Source organism: Lepidochelys kempii, chromosome 9, assembly GCF_965140285.1.
Source record: "Lepidochelys kempii isolate rLepKem1 chromosome 9, rLepKem1.hap1, whole genome shotgun sequence".
In the NCBI taxonomy this organism is placed as follows: Eukaryota; Metazoa; Chordata; order Testudines; family Cheloniidae; genus Lepidochelys; species Lepidochelys kempii.
The window spans coordinates 25,093,564-25,109,601 of NC_136388.1; the positions used below are offsets into that span (position 1 = coordinate 25,093,564).

At 41.3% G+C, this 16,038-nt stretch overlaps 1 protein-coding gene across 5 annotated transcripts in view; it reads left to right on the plus strand.

Moving 5' to 3' along the window:
- Positions 1–16,038, plus strand: part of PLCH1 (phospholipase C eta 1) — a 162,941-nt gene that overhangs the window by 22,063 nt on the left and 124,840 nt on the right. For all 5 annotated transcript variants that reach the window (XM_073359623.2, XM_073359625.2, XM_073359626.2 and 2 more), the window contains exon 2: positions 6,870–6,987. In XM_073359623.2, coding sequence (XP_073215724.1) covers positions 6,909–6,987 — 79 coding nt within the window. In that variant the 5' untranslated portion in view covers positions 6,870–6,908. The remainder of the gene's footprint in view (positions 1–6,869; positions 6,988–16,038) is intronic.

A 16,038-nucleotide genomic window follows, 5' to 3' on the forward strand; every position in this document is an offset into this window, starting at 1 on the left:
TTGTCTTGTGCCAGTTCGGGGGGGCTGACCAGTGAATTTTGCCTCTTGTGAAATAGCGACATTACAGCTAAATTACAGCGCCAACTACTGATTACTTCAGAAGATTGTTTTATGTAAATTAGGCCTATACTACACACAGATTTTGTACTAGTGTAACAATCATGGTTATGGGTGTGATTTTTACATTGAAATAGTTACATGGTACAACCACCAGTATAGATGCAATTATACCAATATAAACAATGGTATAGTTTATTCCCCTTCACGTACAGAATAAACTGTATTGTATAACCATTTTTATACTGTTATAATTGAGTCCACATTAGGAGGATTGTACCACTTGAGGTAGATCAGTATTGTTAAAGAAGAACAACTTTTGTGTGCAGACAAGCCCTTAGTATTTGCCTTTATATTTTTTAGTCTTCGGGGAAGAGACCAGTCTTTTACTCTTTGTTTGTACAGTGTACATTACCCAGGACCTGATCCTGACTGGGGCTCCTCAGAGCTACCATAATACAAATAATAGTATAGATGAAAATGAAAGTACTTTTTAGAAGATTTTCTCAAATGTGGAGTAGTTGCCTTTCCCTTATAATTCCGTCTTCATCTCTAACATGTAGCAGAGTGCTTTTTTTTTTTTTTTTTGATAAGAGTTTCCTGTGGTATGGGAGAATCCTTTGTGCTAAGAATAAAAGGGGATATTGTATCAGCGTGGGACACAATATAAGAGTTAGGCTGAAGAATTTCTTTGAAAGAGACTAAACGTATATTGGAAGTAATATTTTTGTTAAAAATCCCCAGGCAACGTGAACTCTGTGGGTGCTGAGAGGGGCTAAGAAATTATCTTTTCTTTCTCACATAATCTTAGTGATGAAGGATTGATAAATAAAATGTATTTACTTAATTAAAACATAACTTAGTTTTATCTTTTTCTCATTATTTGATGATTAGCCTACAATTTTAATCTGATGAAACATGAATAAATATGGTCTGCATCACCCCCAAACTTTGGGAAAACCTGGATCGGAATTTCTCAGCTTGGGCTCCTTATTAATTATAACTAGGAGAGTGATTTTACTTCAGCTGTTTTAATGAAAAAATTCATGTGTGATAAGGGCAAAAATCAAAGAAATATAGAAGAACACAACCACCAGCAGAAGTCACAGGTATTGTTGCTTAGTATCCAAGACAATCTTAATAGATCTAATTTTTAGTGTAATTAACCACATATTAGTGTAGGCTGCCTGTCTAGTACTTTTCTGAGGGAGACTTTTAAACCCGATACATTGGGATAAAACAGAAAGAGACTGCATCAGAACACACCAGTATTTCACAGCAATCAAAAGGAAAGTGACTTAAATTATTACTGTTGGCCACAGAATTGCCCAGAGACAGCAAAACTCAATTTCAGAGTAAAGACAAAATTTGAAAGATAAGTAAACAGGCCTAACATACCTACCTAATTAACCCCCAGGGGAGAAAACAAAGTACACTTGTGCAACAGAATGGCTTATTAACAAAAACTACAACAGAAGCATGCATAAAAAGTCCATTATCACCTACTCAATGCTAATTGTCTGACATTTTAACCAACAATATGCAGAGATCAGGTTTCAGAGTAACAGCCGTATTAGTCTGTATTCGCAAAAAGAAAAGGAGTACTTGTGGCACCTTAGAGACTAACCAATTTATTAGAGCATAAGCTTTCGTGAGCTACAGCTCACTTCCTCAGATGCATATCGTGGAAACTGCAGCAGGCTTTATATATACACAGAGAATATGAAACAATACCTACTCCCACCCCACTGTCCTGCTGGTAATAGCTTATCTAAAGTGATCATCAGGTGGGCCATTTCCAGCACAAATCCAGGTTTTCTCACCCTCCACCCCCCCACACAAATTCACTCTCCTGCTGGTGATAGCCCATCCAAAGTGACAACTCTTTACACAATGTGCATGACAATCAAGTTGGGCTATTTCCTGCACAAATCCAGGCCTTCTCACATCCCCCCCACCCCCATACACACACAAACTCACTCTCCTGCTGGTAATAGCTCATCCAAACTGACCATATGCAGAGACCACTTCTCCCATGCCACGCCACCTCTCAGCTTCAGAGTAACATCCTGTGTCCCACAGAAAGAAACTTACAAACACACACTAACTGCTCCCTCTCCCTCCCCCTATCCACCCACCTACCCACCCAGAATGAAAATGTGCTGTATCTAGTTCATGAAATTAGGGGCAAAAATCCTGTTGACTTCAATAATAGCAGGATTGGGTCCAGAGTCATGACGCCTCCATCATAAAGAAGTAGGCAGAAAATTCTTCAACTGAGCTACAAAAAACTTGGGATGATAATGAGATTAAATAACCAGAACTAGCAACAACTGAAATTTGTAAAAGTTTGTATGTGCAAGAGGGATGTGCAAAACACCCCTTTAAAAATTGGGGTCAAAAACTTCACATAATAAAAGTAAAGAAAAATTAACATAATTTTATGCACAGACAATGCTTTCTGCTCTCTCTTTTCTTTCTCCCTAAATATTATGCATGGTTTTCTTCCTTGCTTTCCCCAAACAATCTGTTTTCTAATTCTGATAGTGTGTAAACGCCCTCCATCATTGCCCCCTGCACTGAAAACCCATGAAAACCTTTAACACCTTCAATGTGTAATTAGAAAATACAAAGCTCTTTGTACGGTCTGCCATGTTTGTAGAGCTGCTGAGATGTTTTCTGCTTAATTTTTTTTTTACAACTAACCATTCCATGGATGCTGTTGTGAGACAGTGGATGACTTCTAGGCAGCCATGCAGAGCTCTCCTGAGAGGAGGAGTGACTTTTTAGCCAAGCTTGTACAAAACCTTTTCCACACATGCATCCTTTTGCCTATGATCATTTCAGAGAGGCTTATGACTCAGGTTTGGAGACTGTAGGTTGTGTTCAGGTTAAAAAAATAAATCAAATCTGGGGCCCTATGTTCCTGCTACGGGATATGCAGTGCTGTCAACCCTAAGGCTTCAAAAACATGGGACAAACCCAAATAAATTATGTGATTGGCTTAAAGATCACAAGATTTTTTTTTTTAAATTGCTGTTTTGGAGAGACCTGATTTCTAATTTTCACACTTTTTATGGAAACCTTCATCTTCTTAATTAATTTTTTTATATCATGGTAGCACTAAGATCAGGATTGGGCCTTGTTGTGCTAGGTGCTCTACAAGCAGAGTGGTGGATCCCTGCCCTGAAGAGTTTTATAGTCTAGGTGGAAGGTAGACACAATGTGAAGGGTTGGGGAATGGGAAGATAATTAAATATATCTAAAAATTTTATACATACATTTCATTTGTTTTTTCAATTTTGTAATTACATAAGTAAAAAGACATCAACTGTCCCTCAGCCAGCTCCTCTAGCAGCCCCTCAGTCTAGCTCTGAAATGGTGACTGATTTCTTGTAGGAGATGTGGCGGAAGTGTGTCTGCAGAAGAGATTTGAAGGAGAAGTGGGAGCAGCCTTACAGATCAGTTCAGAGGGTGTTTCAGGATAAGAGGCAGCATGGAAGAAAGGGGAAGAAAGGGTATTTGCAGGAGGAGCAGAGAAGAAGGTAGCTGAGGCAGGCAGCACTGGAAGAGTGGAGGCGGGAGGGTGATAACTAGGTGACAAGAGCATGTTTATAGGAAGGGAGCAGAGCTGTGGCAGGCCTTGAAGGTAAAGGCAGGAAGCTTGTACTTGATATGATGGGAAACTGGAAGCCAGTGGAAGGACTGGGAAGTTGCAGAGCAATAGGCTAATGAGATTATTTTAGCAGCAGCATTTTGTCTGAATCAGAGAAGGGCCTTTACACTCATTTGTGCATGTGGAGAAAAATTCAGCTTGGAACGAACACAAAATGCAAGCACGGCAAACGGGGAGAAGGGGATTCCCCCTCTTCCTTCTGGCAGACTGAACCTTTCCCTCTCAGCCCCTTTCCTTCTCGGACCATATGCCCCCTTCTCTAGACATGAGCATTCAGCAGCTCCTTTGATTATTGTTTGTATTAATCATGTTTATTACAGTGGTGCTAAAGGGCCAACCAAGAGTGGTGCCCCATTTCGCTAGGTGCTGTACAGAGAGTCGTAGACGCTCCCTGCCCCGAAGAGTTTACAATCTAAAAAGATCAGACAGACACCTGGTGGGGGAAGAGGTAGAACACAGAAGCAGAGTGAACTGTGGGATGGCAGTTACATGTTTGCGGTGGGGATGAGTTTACTTAGGAGGGAAGGCAGTGAGCGGGAGAGAACAATAAGGGGGCAGGTGAGGAGTGAAGCTGACTGTAGAGACTGAGGGTGCGAGGAGTGGAGCAAATAGCCAGTCAGCTCAGGGGAGAGGAAGTCCAGCTAAAACTGTAGAAAGTTCTTTGAATGTGCCGAGGTCCCTGCTTTTCCTGCACCTGCTCCTACCAACTGGAGTCTCTGGCTGGCCGCTCTCTGCAGTTTTCTCCTAAGGCCACATGGTGGTGGGGACAGGAAGCACCCACCTTCTTGGGGATGAGATAGGCAGAGACCTCATCCAAAGGGGCAGGAACTCAGTGCAGCTGCAGAGCATACTGCAGGCTCTCCACCTGCAAAGGGGACTGCTCTGCTGGAGACTGGGGAGGATGCTGCACTGCTAAGATTACTCCTTCCCCTGCTGTTCCCCTTTCCTAGCACCTACCTGGATTATGACTCCTTGTAGTACCCCAATGGGGAAAGGAGGAGGAGGTAGGAGAGATGGAGAGACTGGTTGTGCCATATGGCCAATTCAAAGGCCTTGCCTGCCTTAGAACTTTGCCCCACTCAGGAGTGCAGAAGAGGTGAACAGAAAATGCAGGCTGCGGAATCTAGTGTTAGAGAGGCAGGGTGGTCCAGTGGTTAGGGCACTATCCTAGGACTTGAGACACCTGGGTTCAGTTCCCTGCTTTGCCACAGATGTCCTGTGTGACTATATGTAAGCCACTTAGTCTCTCAGTGCCCCTCTGTAAAATGGGGATAACAGCACTTCCCTGCCTCAGAGGTGTGATGAGGATAGGTACATTAGAGATTGTATGGAGCTCAGTTACGATGGTGTTGGGGACCATATAGTCTTAGTGAGGGAGCTGGAGGCAGCTCAGTGAAAATTCTTGGGTTTGCCTGCTGCTCACTCATACTAATGCTGATTGGCAATAGAATAAATGTTGGCTACGTGGTGCCAGATTTTCAAATGCTGAGCAGCCACAATTGAGGCCAAATTTTCAAAAGAGCTACAATCCCCTTGAGGCACCAAAATAATTGGTCAGATATTATTTTGACTACAGTGCCTAGGAGCCCTAGTCATTGACTGGGACCACATCAAAAGTGTTTAGCATCCAGCCCCCATTTTCATCTTGGAGGGTACTTTGGAAAATCTGGCTGCTTATTTGATGCCTAAATGGGTTCTGAACTCTTTTGAAAATGTGGGCCTAATAGGGGTTCTGAGCTCTTTTAGAAATCTGATCTTTAGTAAGTAACAAACCCCATTGTGAAGGGAATATTCATGACAGATCTATAAACCCCTTTATTTGACAGATTGAGCCTTAACCAAGTCTGTACTAACAGGCCCTGTTATGATGGGATGGATTTTGCAAGGCCCATTTCTAATAAACAAAAGGTTGGAATTTTTCAAAAATGAATTTAATAAAATGGGTTGAACAAATAAAGCCTTGTTTTGAGCTATATCCATCAGCTTTTTAAGAGTTATATTTTATCTTCTCTGGCCATGTCTACACTAGTGAGCTTACAGCGGCACAGCTGTACCGATGCAGCTGCACTGCTGTAAGATCACTCACGTAACCGTTGTGCACCGGCGGGAGAGAGCTCTTCTGTCAACAAAATAAAACCACCTCAACCAGCAGTGGTAGCTCTGTCAGCAGGAGAAGGTCTCCCGCTGACATAGCGCTGTGCACACTACCACTTATGCAAATGAAACTTATGTCGCTCAGTGGAGTGTTTTTTCCGAATCCCAGAGTGACATAAGTTTTGCTGACATAAATGGTAGTGTAGACATGGCCTCTGATCCCTGAAAATAATAGTTCCAACTGTTTACATGGTATTCTCTTGTAGCAGTGGAACAGAGGACTAACTCGTGGTCCAAATACTCATGAGCACTGAAGGGCTGATTTTTTTCTCAGCTACACATGTTTTTCACTTAGCTTGTCTTTTTTAAAATTTGATTAGAGTGCATTTTCATTTTAACTGACTTATAAATATTAATGGGCTGATTAAGCAAAATTGGCTGCTGGAGCTGTTAAGTTCTGAGAAATTTCTGGGGCCTGTTATAAGAAAGGTTATTGTCTGTTCTGAGGGCTATCACTGCTAGCATTCTGTAGTAAATTACCCTTGAAGACCTGTCTTGATAGGCTTGCTCCTGCTGCTCTTGAAAACCCACACTGCCTTCAACTGGAGCAGGATTGGACTCTGAATCCTAACACAAGTGGGTATTTTTCCAGCCGCCAGAATGTCAGTCAGTTGAGGAGCCAGTGTAAAGGGGCCATGGCTTGAAGTTTTTGGAGTCAACTTGACTGACTACTTTTTTCCAGAGGTCAGCTAAGGAGTGGGTGAAAAGGGACAAAAGACACAAAGATTAATCTCCTTCCCCATCCCAATCAAGCTGCTTGGGGGAGGTGGAATCCCCGTCTGTACAGCAGACAGGAAATTGAGGTGTGAATTAGTATAGTCTGGAGGGGTTAAACTGTGGCTGTTGTGTGCTGTGATAGGTTCTTGGGTGCCTAGATGTCTTGGAGATGGGCACATTTCTTTTTGTTTAATAGAGAGAGAAGGTATGAGGTAATATAGACACCTTTCTATTATCTATAATTGTATTCTGTTTCATTTTGCAGGGTAATTGTCTTTGATGCTGAGCAGGAAGTCTTGTTACAATGAGTTATTGGAGCCTGGATAAGAAAAGTTGTCTGCAGTACTGCAGACATTTTTTAGTGGACAATGGTGTATTTCATGGTAAGCTACATGTTTTCTTTTCATTTCTTACTTCACTCGGATGCAACTGAAATTTTATAGTGGCATATAACTAGGTAATAATGATCTTCTTGTAGATAAAAGTAGATTTAGTAATGATTTTTAATGTTTTGGAGTTACAATTTTTACTTGGCAAGATAACAGAGCATATTAGTTTGTTATGGAAGTGCTTATTGAGGCATACAGATATACCGCTTTAATTACAATTTACTATAATAAAAATGTATTGATTCATGGTGTAGGTCAGGGGTATGATGTAAACATATCAGGGAAAATTCTGCTTTTATACTACTGATGATGACCAGAAATACTGGAGAAAATCCTGCTATTTAGAATTTTCCCCTTGCTTTGGGCACAGTCATATTCTGTGTCTTTTATGTTTAAGACAAACAGTCATATTCCGTACTGAGTGTTTCCATTGACTTCCATGGTGTTGCACCCAGTTATATCAGGGTTGAATTTGGGCCAAAATCTCCAAGATCACTTAAGCACTATTAAACTGCAAGCTCCCTGGTGAAGTGGCTGTTCAACAGGCAGTACTTCTGTCAGTCCTTGATGGAGATGTAGTTTCCATTTGTGCTGAAAGAGAACTGTGTGGGAAGTGGGAGGAGGATTTCTGGCTGGTGTAGCTGACCAGGTCTAGATTAAAGCTGTGTTCCTTAGGTAGGCAGCTTTGTATCTGGCCAAGAGGCTTGTGAGGAGCCCTGTTTTGAATAATGTGCTTTTAATTTCTTGTCAATTCATCTGACTGTCTATTTTAATGAGTATTGGAGACATTCAAGGTAACTGCTTTGACTAGCTGAATCTACAGTCCAGAGTTTTTTAAAGCAATAATCATAAACTTTTCATTTAAGTCTTTTTGTTAATGTCAATATTTTTCCCAGTTCATCTTGCATTTTCCCATTTGTCTCTCAATATGGATAGCATGTGCCTGAATGGATGAGGTGCAGCAGGTTGCTTAGTATGTAGTGCTCAGCTACAGAAGGGATAGAGACTGCCTAAGGGCCTGCTTATGCTGCATCTCTTAACTAAGTTTGTAACTGGTTAGTGACATGGCTGTATCTGCACACAACATAGTTAATACTCAGTAAGCATGGCAGCTAACACTGTGTCACCCTTTTCAGAGACTAGGCTGACATATAGTTGTCCTCCTGTAACTGGTTTGGCATGCAGCTTTTGTATATTATTTCCATGATACCCCCACCACCATACACATGCCACCCAGGCCAGTCATCCTTCCTCCCAGCTCTTGGTGTATCCTAGAGTGCTCTGAACCCATGTGATGATGGTGCCACTCTGTGTTCATGTACTCCAGGTACTGTATTCCCCTGCTGAAACACTGGAGATAGTTGCCCAATTTTTTCCAGAATGCACCCATACAAACAGTTGAACATAGCGGCAGGTGTGAATGCACGCACATGGCTATGCTATGAATAAGGTTTCTGTGAGGACACAACTCAGTTGTGTATTTTGTAACTACGTTAGGTGAGTGTCATGAACTAGTTCCAAAACACTGTATTGGTAGTTCAGACAGGGCCATAGTTGGGATCATGCTCAAGGCTGTTCACCACCTAACAGTAGTAAAACATGTTTTTGTGATATGTTCAAAGTGAGCCATAGTCACTGCTCTATTTCATCTCTGCAGCCCCATGGACATCACTGGGGTTGGACAGGTGCAGCTAATGGCTGAATATTGCCCCAGTACATGAAACAACATACCTAGTGTGGACTCATACCACTCCTGTGATGATGGTCTAACACACTGCAATATATTTATGATAAGATGTAAGGCCTGATTCTCCTCTCACTTACAGTTGGGCAAAACAGGAGTAATACTACTGGAATCAGTGGTTCTGATTCTGAGTGTCATTGTTGCTGGGCCATAGGAACCCCAACCGCTCTTGAGTTCCCCATGGTTTAAGTTAAATGTGGACCATAGGAAACAGAGATGCTGGCTCACAGGACACTGGCCAAGCGCACCTCTCTGCCTGGAACATCTCCTCCTATCACCTCCTTCCCCCTTACATATTCCCTATGGCAGAGGCTGGGAAGGGGAGTGAAGCAGGGTCCTTATGTTAACTGTATACTAGCCAGAGGAGGCCATCTGTCTTAGGGGTGTTCCCCAAAGGCAGTGTCCATCAGCTTTCCAACCCCTGTGCCCCACAAGAGTGGTGTCCTTGGGGATCACAGTGGAGAATCAGGCCCAGTGTCTTATGCTATTGGTGTAATTTAGGCAACAACCAGACCCATAATCTTACAGCAGTGATGCTGCAGTCATGTAGGCAATTGCTGTGGAAAACTGGAGTCTGTATGGTTTTTTTAAATTAGATACGCTATTTTAATCACTAAGTGCAGCAGGACTAAGCAAGGTGAGGAAGTGTTCTCCACTTACAAAAGGGGCACAGGGTAACCAATTCCTTACAGAGTGGTCCAAGGTTATTCTCTGTAGGAAAATATTTGAAAGCACATAATTTGATGGAACCTGGTGGATTCCAAAGTAAAACCTTCACCCTTCAGAATTAACTTTTACCTCCGACTCAGAAAGTTATCTTGTTATACCAATAAATTAAAAACCAGAAGGATCTTATTAAAGGGGGAAAGGCAAAATTTACACACATTTATTATGAATACAGAAAGAATCATAGTAAGCAGTTAGTTACAGCTATAACATTCCATTCAATTTCATATTTATTCACACATTCATTCATACACACACACACACACACAGGTTCTGTAAGGTTGTTATCATAGTTACCAGCCTTAGAGTTGCTCATGGCAAGCCACTGGCCAGGTGGCCTGGACATGAGGAGGGAACAGGGCCTTGTCAGATGCTCATCTGATGCTCCTGGAAGTTGGTTTGCAGAATCAGACCCCAAAGTTCTCACTTTCTAGAGTCCATTTTTATAGGAATTTCTTCCTATGCCAGTCTATGGCAATTGCTTCATCATGCTGTTGCTGAATCAATCAGCAGATGGTTCACATTCCTGATGGCTCTGTGCTGCCAGATGTTATCTTGTTCTTTGGTTCTCCCATTCTTGAGGCTGTTGGGTGGATTCCAGTCTGCCCTCCGGGGGTCCTCTGATTATTTCCACTTGACGCCTTCTTCAGCCGATGGACACTGGATTCTTAGGCTGGCACCTCCCTGATCATTCAGTTATTATCCACACCAAGCATCCATCCACATACATCCTCTATCTCTATTTTAATCACAATTGTTAATACAACAAAAGGGCGGGGAGTCTTTGAGTGCTGTTTCGTTGTTACAGAGTATTGCTTTGAGTCTCTCTCTGTGTGAGTAGTTGTTGTTACAAAGAATTGCTTTGAGAGCAGACTCTGTCTTAGAATGTACTAACACAATTAGCGGCTTGCAAGTTTCACACATAGAGGGAGAGAAACAGTACCAAAAACCAAGAGACCTCTTAATTAGTAATACCCTGGAATTTAAACTATGGAGAATCAAACTCATTTGTGATTTTAATACAGAACTTCTTTAATATGATCCAACAATCTCTGGAGTTATGGTTTAGTATATCAAGAGGACAGGGATGAACTTCATCAGCGACAGAAAAATCTCTGTGTATCCCTCTTCTCTTCTAACACTGGTGCAAAATTATGGGTGTTTCTTTCAGGGCTGGCTATTAGTAAAAGTGAAGTAGACGATTGATTAGGGCCCTGCCATTTTGGGTTTTGTGCAAGCTTTGAGATTCATGAGCTGGCTCTTCTGATGTAAGAGCTGGCTGGGAGACAACGATAAACTGATCCCCTCCCTCCAGCAGTTTGGGCTCCTGCTGTTGCTTGGTTGCTGCCAGTCATAAAGTTGATCCTGCTTATTATGATCATAGTAAAACTTATATTTAATATAAGGGTCTAATTTAAACTATAAGGGTCTAATTTAAACCAGCCAAAGCAGAGAGATTCAAGAGTTATGGCTGTCACCTTCTGTATCTGTACTCATGAAATCCTTGCCCTGTTGAAGTCAATGGCAAAACTCCTACTGACTTTAATGCGGCCAGGATTTCACCCATTGTATCTATGTAGTGCAGGAAGTTCACAAGGGTTTTTGTGGAACTATGTGTAGTCAATGTGCTAAAATAACGTTTGTGCTAAAATTTGCAGTGCTAAGTTTTGTGCTGAGTTACTTGAGTTTGCACATATGTCACTTAATGCAGGATTTGGCTTGAAATACTGCACAAGATTTTGCTAGTGTCACTGCCTCTTACTATATAATATATATTTCTTTGGCAGCTTTAGCTGTTTAAATGTTAGACAGGTACACAAGGGGGCAGTAGAGGACTTAATATAAAGTTGCATTCTTTTAATAAATTTAAACGTACAAAATATCTAAAAGATTGTACATCTTTAAACAATGAAGTGTGTTTTTGGAAATAATAGGGACTCAGAAGCTTACAGTTATCAAAGTGCATCAGAATTATGTAACTATTAACATAGTCATTTTTAAAAGTTTTTTTGGATATCAAATAAGCATTTCAGTTTCCAGCTTCTAAATAGACTCATAGACTTTCAGGCCAGAAGGGACCATTGTGATCATCTAGTCTGACCTCCTGCACACTTGCAGGCTGCAGAATCTCACCCACCCACTCCTGTAATAGACCCATAACCTCTGGCTGAGTTACTGACGTCCTCAAATTATGATTTAAAGACTTCAAGTTACAGAGAATCCACCATTTACTTTAGTTTAAACCAGCAAGTGACCCATGCCCCATGCTGAAGAGGAAGGCAAAAAAACCCAACCCCAGGGTCTCTGCCAATCTGACCTGGGGGAAAATTCCTTCCCGACACCAGATATGGTGGTCAGTTGAACCCTGACCATGTCAGCAAGATCCATCAGCCAAACACCTCGGAAAGAATTCTCTGTAGTACCTCAGAGCCCTCCCCATCTAATGCCCCTATCATGTCATTGTAGGCAACCTCATCATACCATCCCCTCCATAAACTTATCAAGCTCAAAGTCACACCATTAAAAAAAATGCCTCAGAAATGTTTCCTCCTTTTCCCCGAAATAAGGAATTCCCTTCCTCCGTTCTCCCTGCAGCTTCCACAAAAGTTACATTGGCCCAAGGTTGAGTATGGGCAATATTCAGTCCTTCCCCAGTTGTAAGTTTAAGGTCTGATATTGTGTGACCATGGAGCGTGCTACAAACTGGAGTTTTATTCTATTCAAAAGAAGCTTTCCACTTGCTTCTAGCTCTGTCAGATCCTGAAATATTAGACTTTAAAGTTATGGCCTTTTTATGTCTAGAAAAGCTACTTTTAGATATTTAAAATTTATTAATTTTAATTTTCCATTCCCTGCAAGTATGTCCAGTTAAACTTGCTAGGCACTGAGGCTGTACAGACGGAGGGATATGAAAAATATATATTTTAAAACATTTTAAAAAAATTGTATGTGAGAGACAATGTAACTGTAATTATTCCTTACAAACCTAAAGAAGGTCTTCTGTACAATATAGTGTGGAGACTGTTCAAAGATAATTTTTTTTAAAAAAGGAACTTCTGAGATTCTGCCACAAATGTAAATTACAGTGTTTCCTGCAGAGGGGGAAAAAGTTCCTCTTTTCATTGTAAGCTAACTTGAGTTAAGAACCCACCTTTTTAGTTCAAGTGACTTGCCTGTGGTTACAGAGGAAGTCTGTAGCAGAGCAGAGTTGAACCCCAGTCTCTGGCTAGGTTTTCTAGGTAGAATTGTTGAGTCATAAAAAGGACATTTAAACAGTCTGTTGAGAAATTTGGCTCCTCCTGGCACACCTGGAATACATTTTGCATTCACACACACAAGGGCTCCCAGTGGTACACATATGGTCGCACAAGCATTTGGAATAGAGTTGCTTTGAGCACAGCTGCTGATTGTTGCACTAGCAGTGTAGACTGCAAGCATGGTATAATAACCCCATTGATGAAAGTAGTACTCTCAGTACTTCCCTTCAGTGAGTGGCCTGAGTGGTCTACTTTCAGCACTCCACAGCACAGGTGTCAGGTTTGCCAAAGACACCTCTGCTAACACCCTTGTACATACTGTAGAGCTCACTGTGCACTATTTTACAACATTGCCCTGCATTTAACTCCTTTAGCATCAGTCAGGCCTCAGGAACAGATGTCCGTATTCTGTGACCACAGCAATTTTATACCCATGTTATTTGCTTTAGCTTAAACTCTTTGTAAATATTTGGAACTGAATAGTGTTTGTGCATATAAAATGCTATATCTAGTTTTAGAGCTTTTAACCCTTGGCTACTGAATAGGATGCATCATGAGTTAATACAGTGTATGAACTAATTGGATTAATTAAAATAATTACAGGTGGCCTGTAATAACTGAGGACACCAAGATAGTAGTTTTTAAAATAAGCTCTTTAATTTAACTTTATACATAAAAAATCCCACTATAGTCCAACTCCTTGAGTGCTTATACAGCCAAAATTCCCATGGGCCAAATTCTTCCCTGACTTGTATCCCATGCAATCACAATGTCTGCAATGTACGAATAAGATGTAAAGTAAATGGAGCTCCAACTGGGGTGTAAATAGAATGGAGTTCAGAAGATCTAAATTTCCTGGCACTTACTGTTGTTGGTAATTGTAACCAAGGAAAGGATTTGACTTAGTGAGAATTTGGCTAAAGTAGGGGTTCTCAAACTTCATTGCACTGCGAGCCCCTTCTGAAAACAAAAATTACTACACGACCCAGGACGTGGGACTGAAGCCTGAATTCGCCCAAGTCCCACCACATTAGCCCATCTCGAGGGCCAGTTTCAGTCCTGCTGTGACTCCTTTAGGCCAAATTCTACTCAGTCACTCAGTCACACTGGTATAAACTGCACTGATTACAGTGGAGTTACAGCAGGGATAATTTACCCATAATATTTCCAATAAATATAAATATTAAAATCTAATGCAGTCTGTATGACTGGCCTGAGTCCAAGGAGTCGGCCTCTTCCTGAGAACTGCAGTGCAGTCTAAAGTAAAGACCTTTTCTTTGAGCAGATGCAGGGCTACAGGGCTGCTTTACTATGATTCTCTAGTAAGATCTGTTAGCAGGCAAAGTTTTTTATTGCTTGTCACATTTACCAGGAATCTGTCCCAGACAGTGTAGGGAGCAGTCCTGCACTGGCTGGGAGAGGCAGGAGGTGAGTTAATAGGTCTGTTTCTCCTCTGGAGTCTATGGGCTGGTTCCTCGCTGGTGTAAATTGGTATAGCTACACTGAAGGTAATGGGGCTACCCTACTATACACCAGCTGAGGCCTGGCACTATGATTCTTTGGCTGCTTCCAGGAGCCAACTTCTTGCCCAGCTGCGGTAGAATCAACAGCAACTTGCTCCCTTCACCTGCTCTTGTCCTATTCTTTGCAAGAGACACTTGCAAGGAGGCGAGAAGTGTGACTGCTGCTTCAGAGGGAAGGAGCTGGCTCAGGATGAATGGTGCTAAATAAATACAAGATAGTTCTACTTTTATTTTATGTTCTTATGAGTGTTACTTTCTGAAATGATGGCGATATTGCAGAAATCCAAGACACCTGTAAAATGAAGGCAGGTATTATCACGATGATCTGTATTAAATAATAAATAAAAAGTAAGGCAAATCCTGCAAAATATTTCTTAGTCTTTGCTCTATCAAAACTCCCAACAGACTGAGGGCAGGTTGACACTTAAAATCCTGCACTGATGCAGCTGTACCACTGTAGCTTGTAAGTGAAGATGCTCCTATGCTGCAGGGAGAGCTTGTCCATCTCCCGGAGAGACGATAGCTATGTCGTGGGAGAAGCTTTGCCATCATCATCCCAAGAGCCCACTAACACCTAGCCCCAGATATGCTTGCCTGAGGTGGCTTATGTAAGGCCATGTCTACACTTACCAGTAGATTGGCACTGCTGCAATCCATGCAGCGAGTATCGATTTAGTGGGTCTGGTGAAGACACGCTAAATCAATGGGAGAGCACTCTCCCATCGATTTGTGTATTCCACCTCCAAGTGTAAGGGAGATCTGCAGGAGACGCTCTCCCGTTGACACAGCACAGCGTAGCCACGGTGGTAAGTGGATCTGACTACGTCAACTTCAGTTACGTTATTCATGTAACTGAAGTTGCGTAAGTTAGATCGATTTGTCGTGGTAGTTTAGACCAGCCCGAAGTCTCGTAAGTCATGTGAATATATTATATGAATACTGAAGTAGAGAGGAAGTTTGTTGAAGAAAAGAGTAATTGTAGAGTTTCCCCTGGGCTAGGCAATGAGACTCAGCACCATTTTCATTACAGGTCTGTATATATCTAGCCTTATGATCTCCCACTAATTTAAGTTATTGTCTTGTATTGATGGAGGATGAGATCCCTGTGTATTCTTATTTATTTTCCACCTTTCTTTGTAGTAGATGTTATAATACACCTGACTTTATGAACTTTTATGAAAGAACTGAAAGCAAATATCCACTATTGTTCTAAAGGTTGAATTACAATTCAGATTAATTTATTGAAATCCTTATTAATTTAGAAATCCAATATCTTCTGGTCTGGAGGACCCAAATTTGCTAGAGATGATAATTATCATGAGATCTCCATGTCTGTGAGCAAAGCAAGAAATGTTTGCAATTCACTGAACAATTATATAATCCCTTGCATAACTATGTGCATATCTGTTTTTTGTCATTTGAGCAGTGCCAATGTTTACTGAAGTTAATGCTTTAGTTTTGGTGTGTGGATTAAACATTTGCTAACTTGTGCATCCCTTTAATAAAAGCCTATTCAAAGGTAACATCACTTTTTCCTGTGTTCGTTTTCTTACCTTTAGGTGCTTCTAGTTCTAGTTGAAGAATATTAGTAACTTTCTTGTAAAAAAGCATCTCAAGCATCCACATTATAATATTTTTCAGCTGTGTATTACAATTGATACCAACATTGTAGGAAAGACTTATTCAGTTTTTACGAAGACATTTCCTAAGGTAATCACAGCAAATCTGGAAGAGCGAAGTTTTGATGTGTGAGCACAGTCTCCTCCAAATGCATAAATAAGCGCTGCCGTGCAGT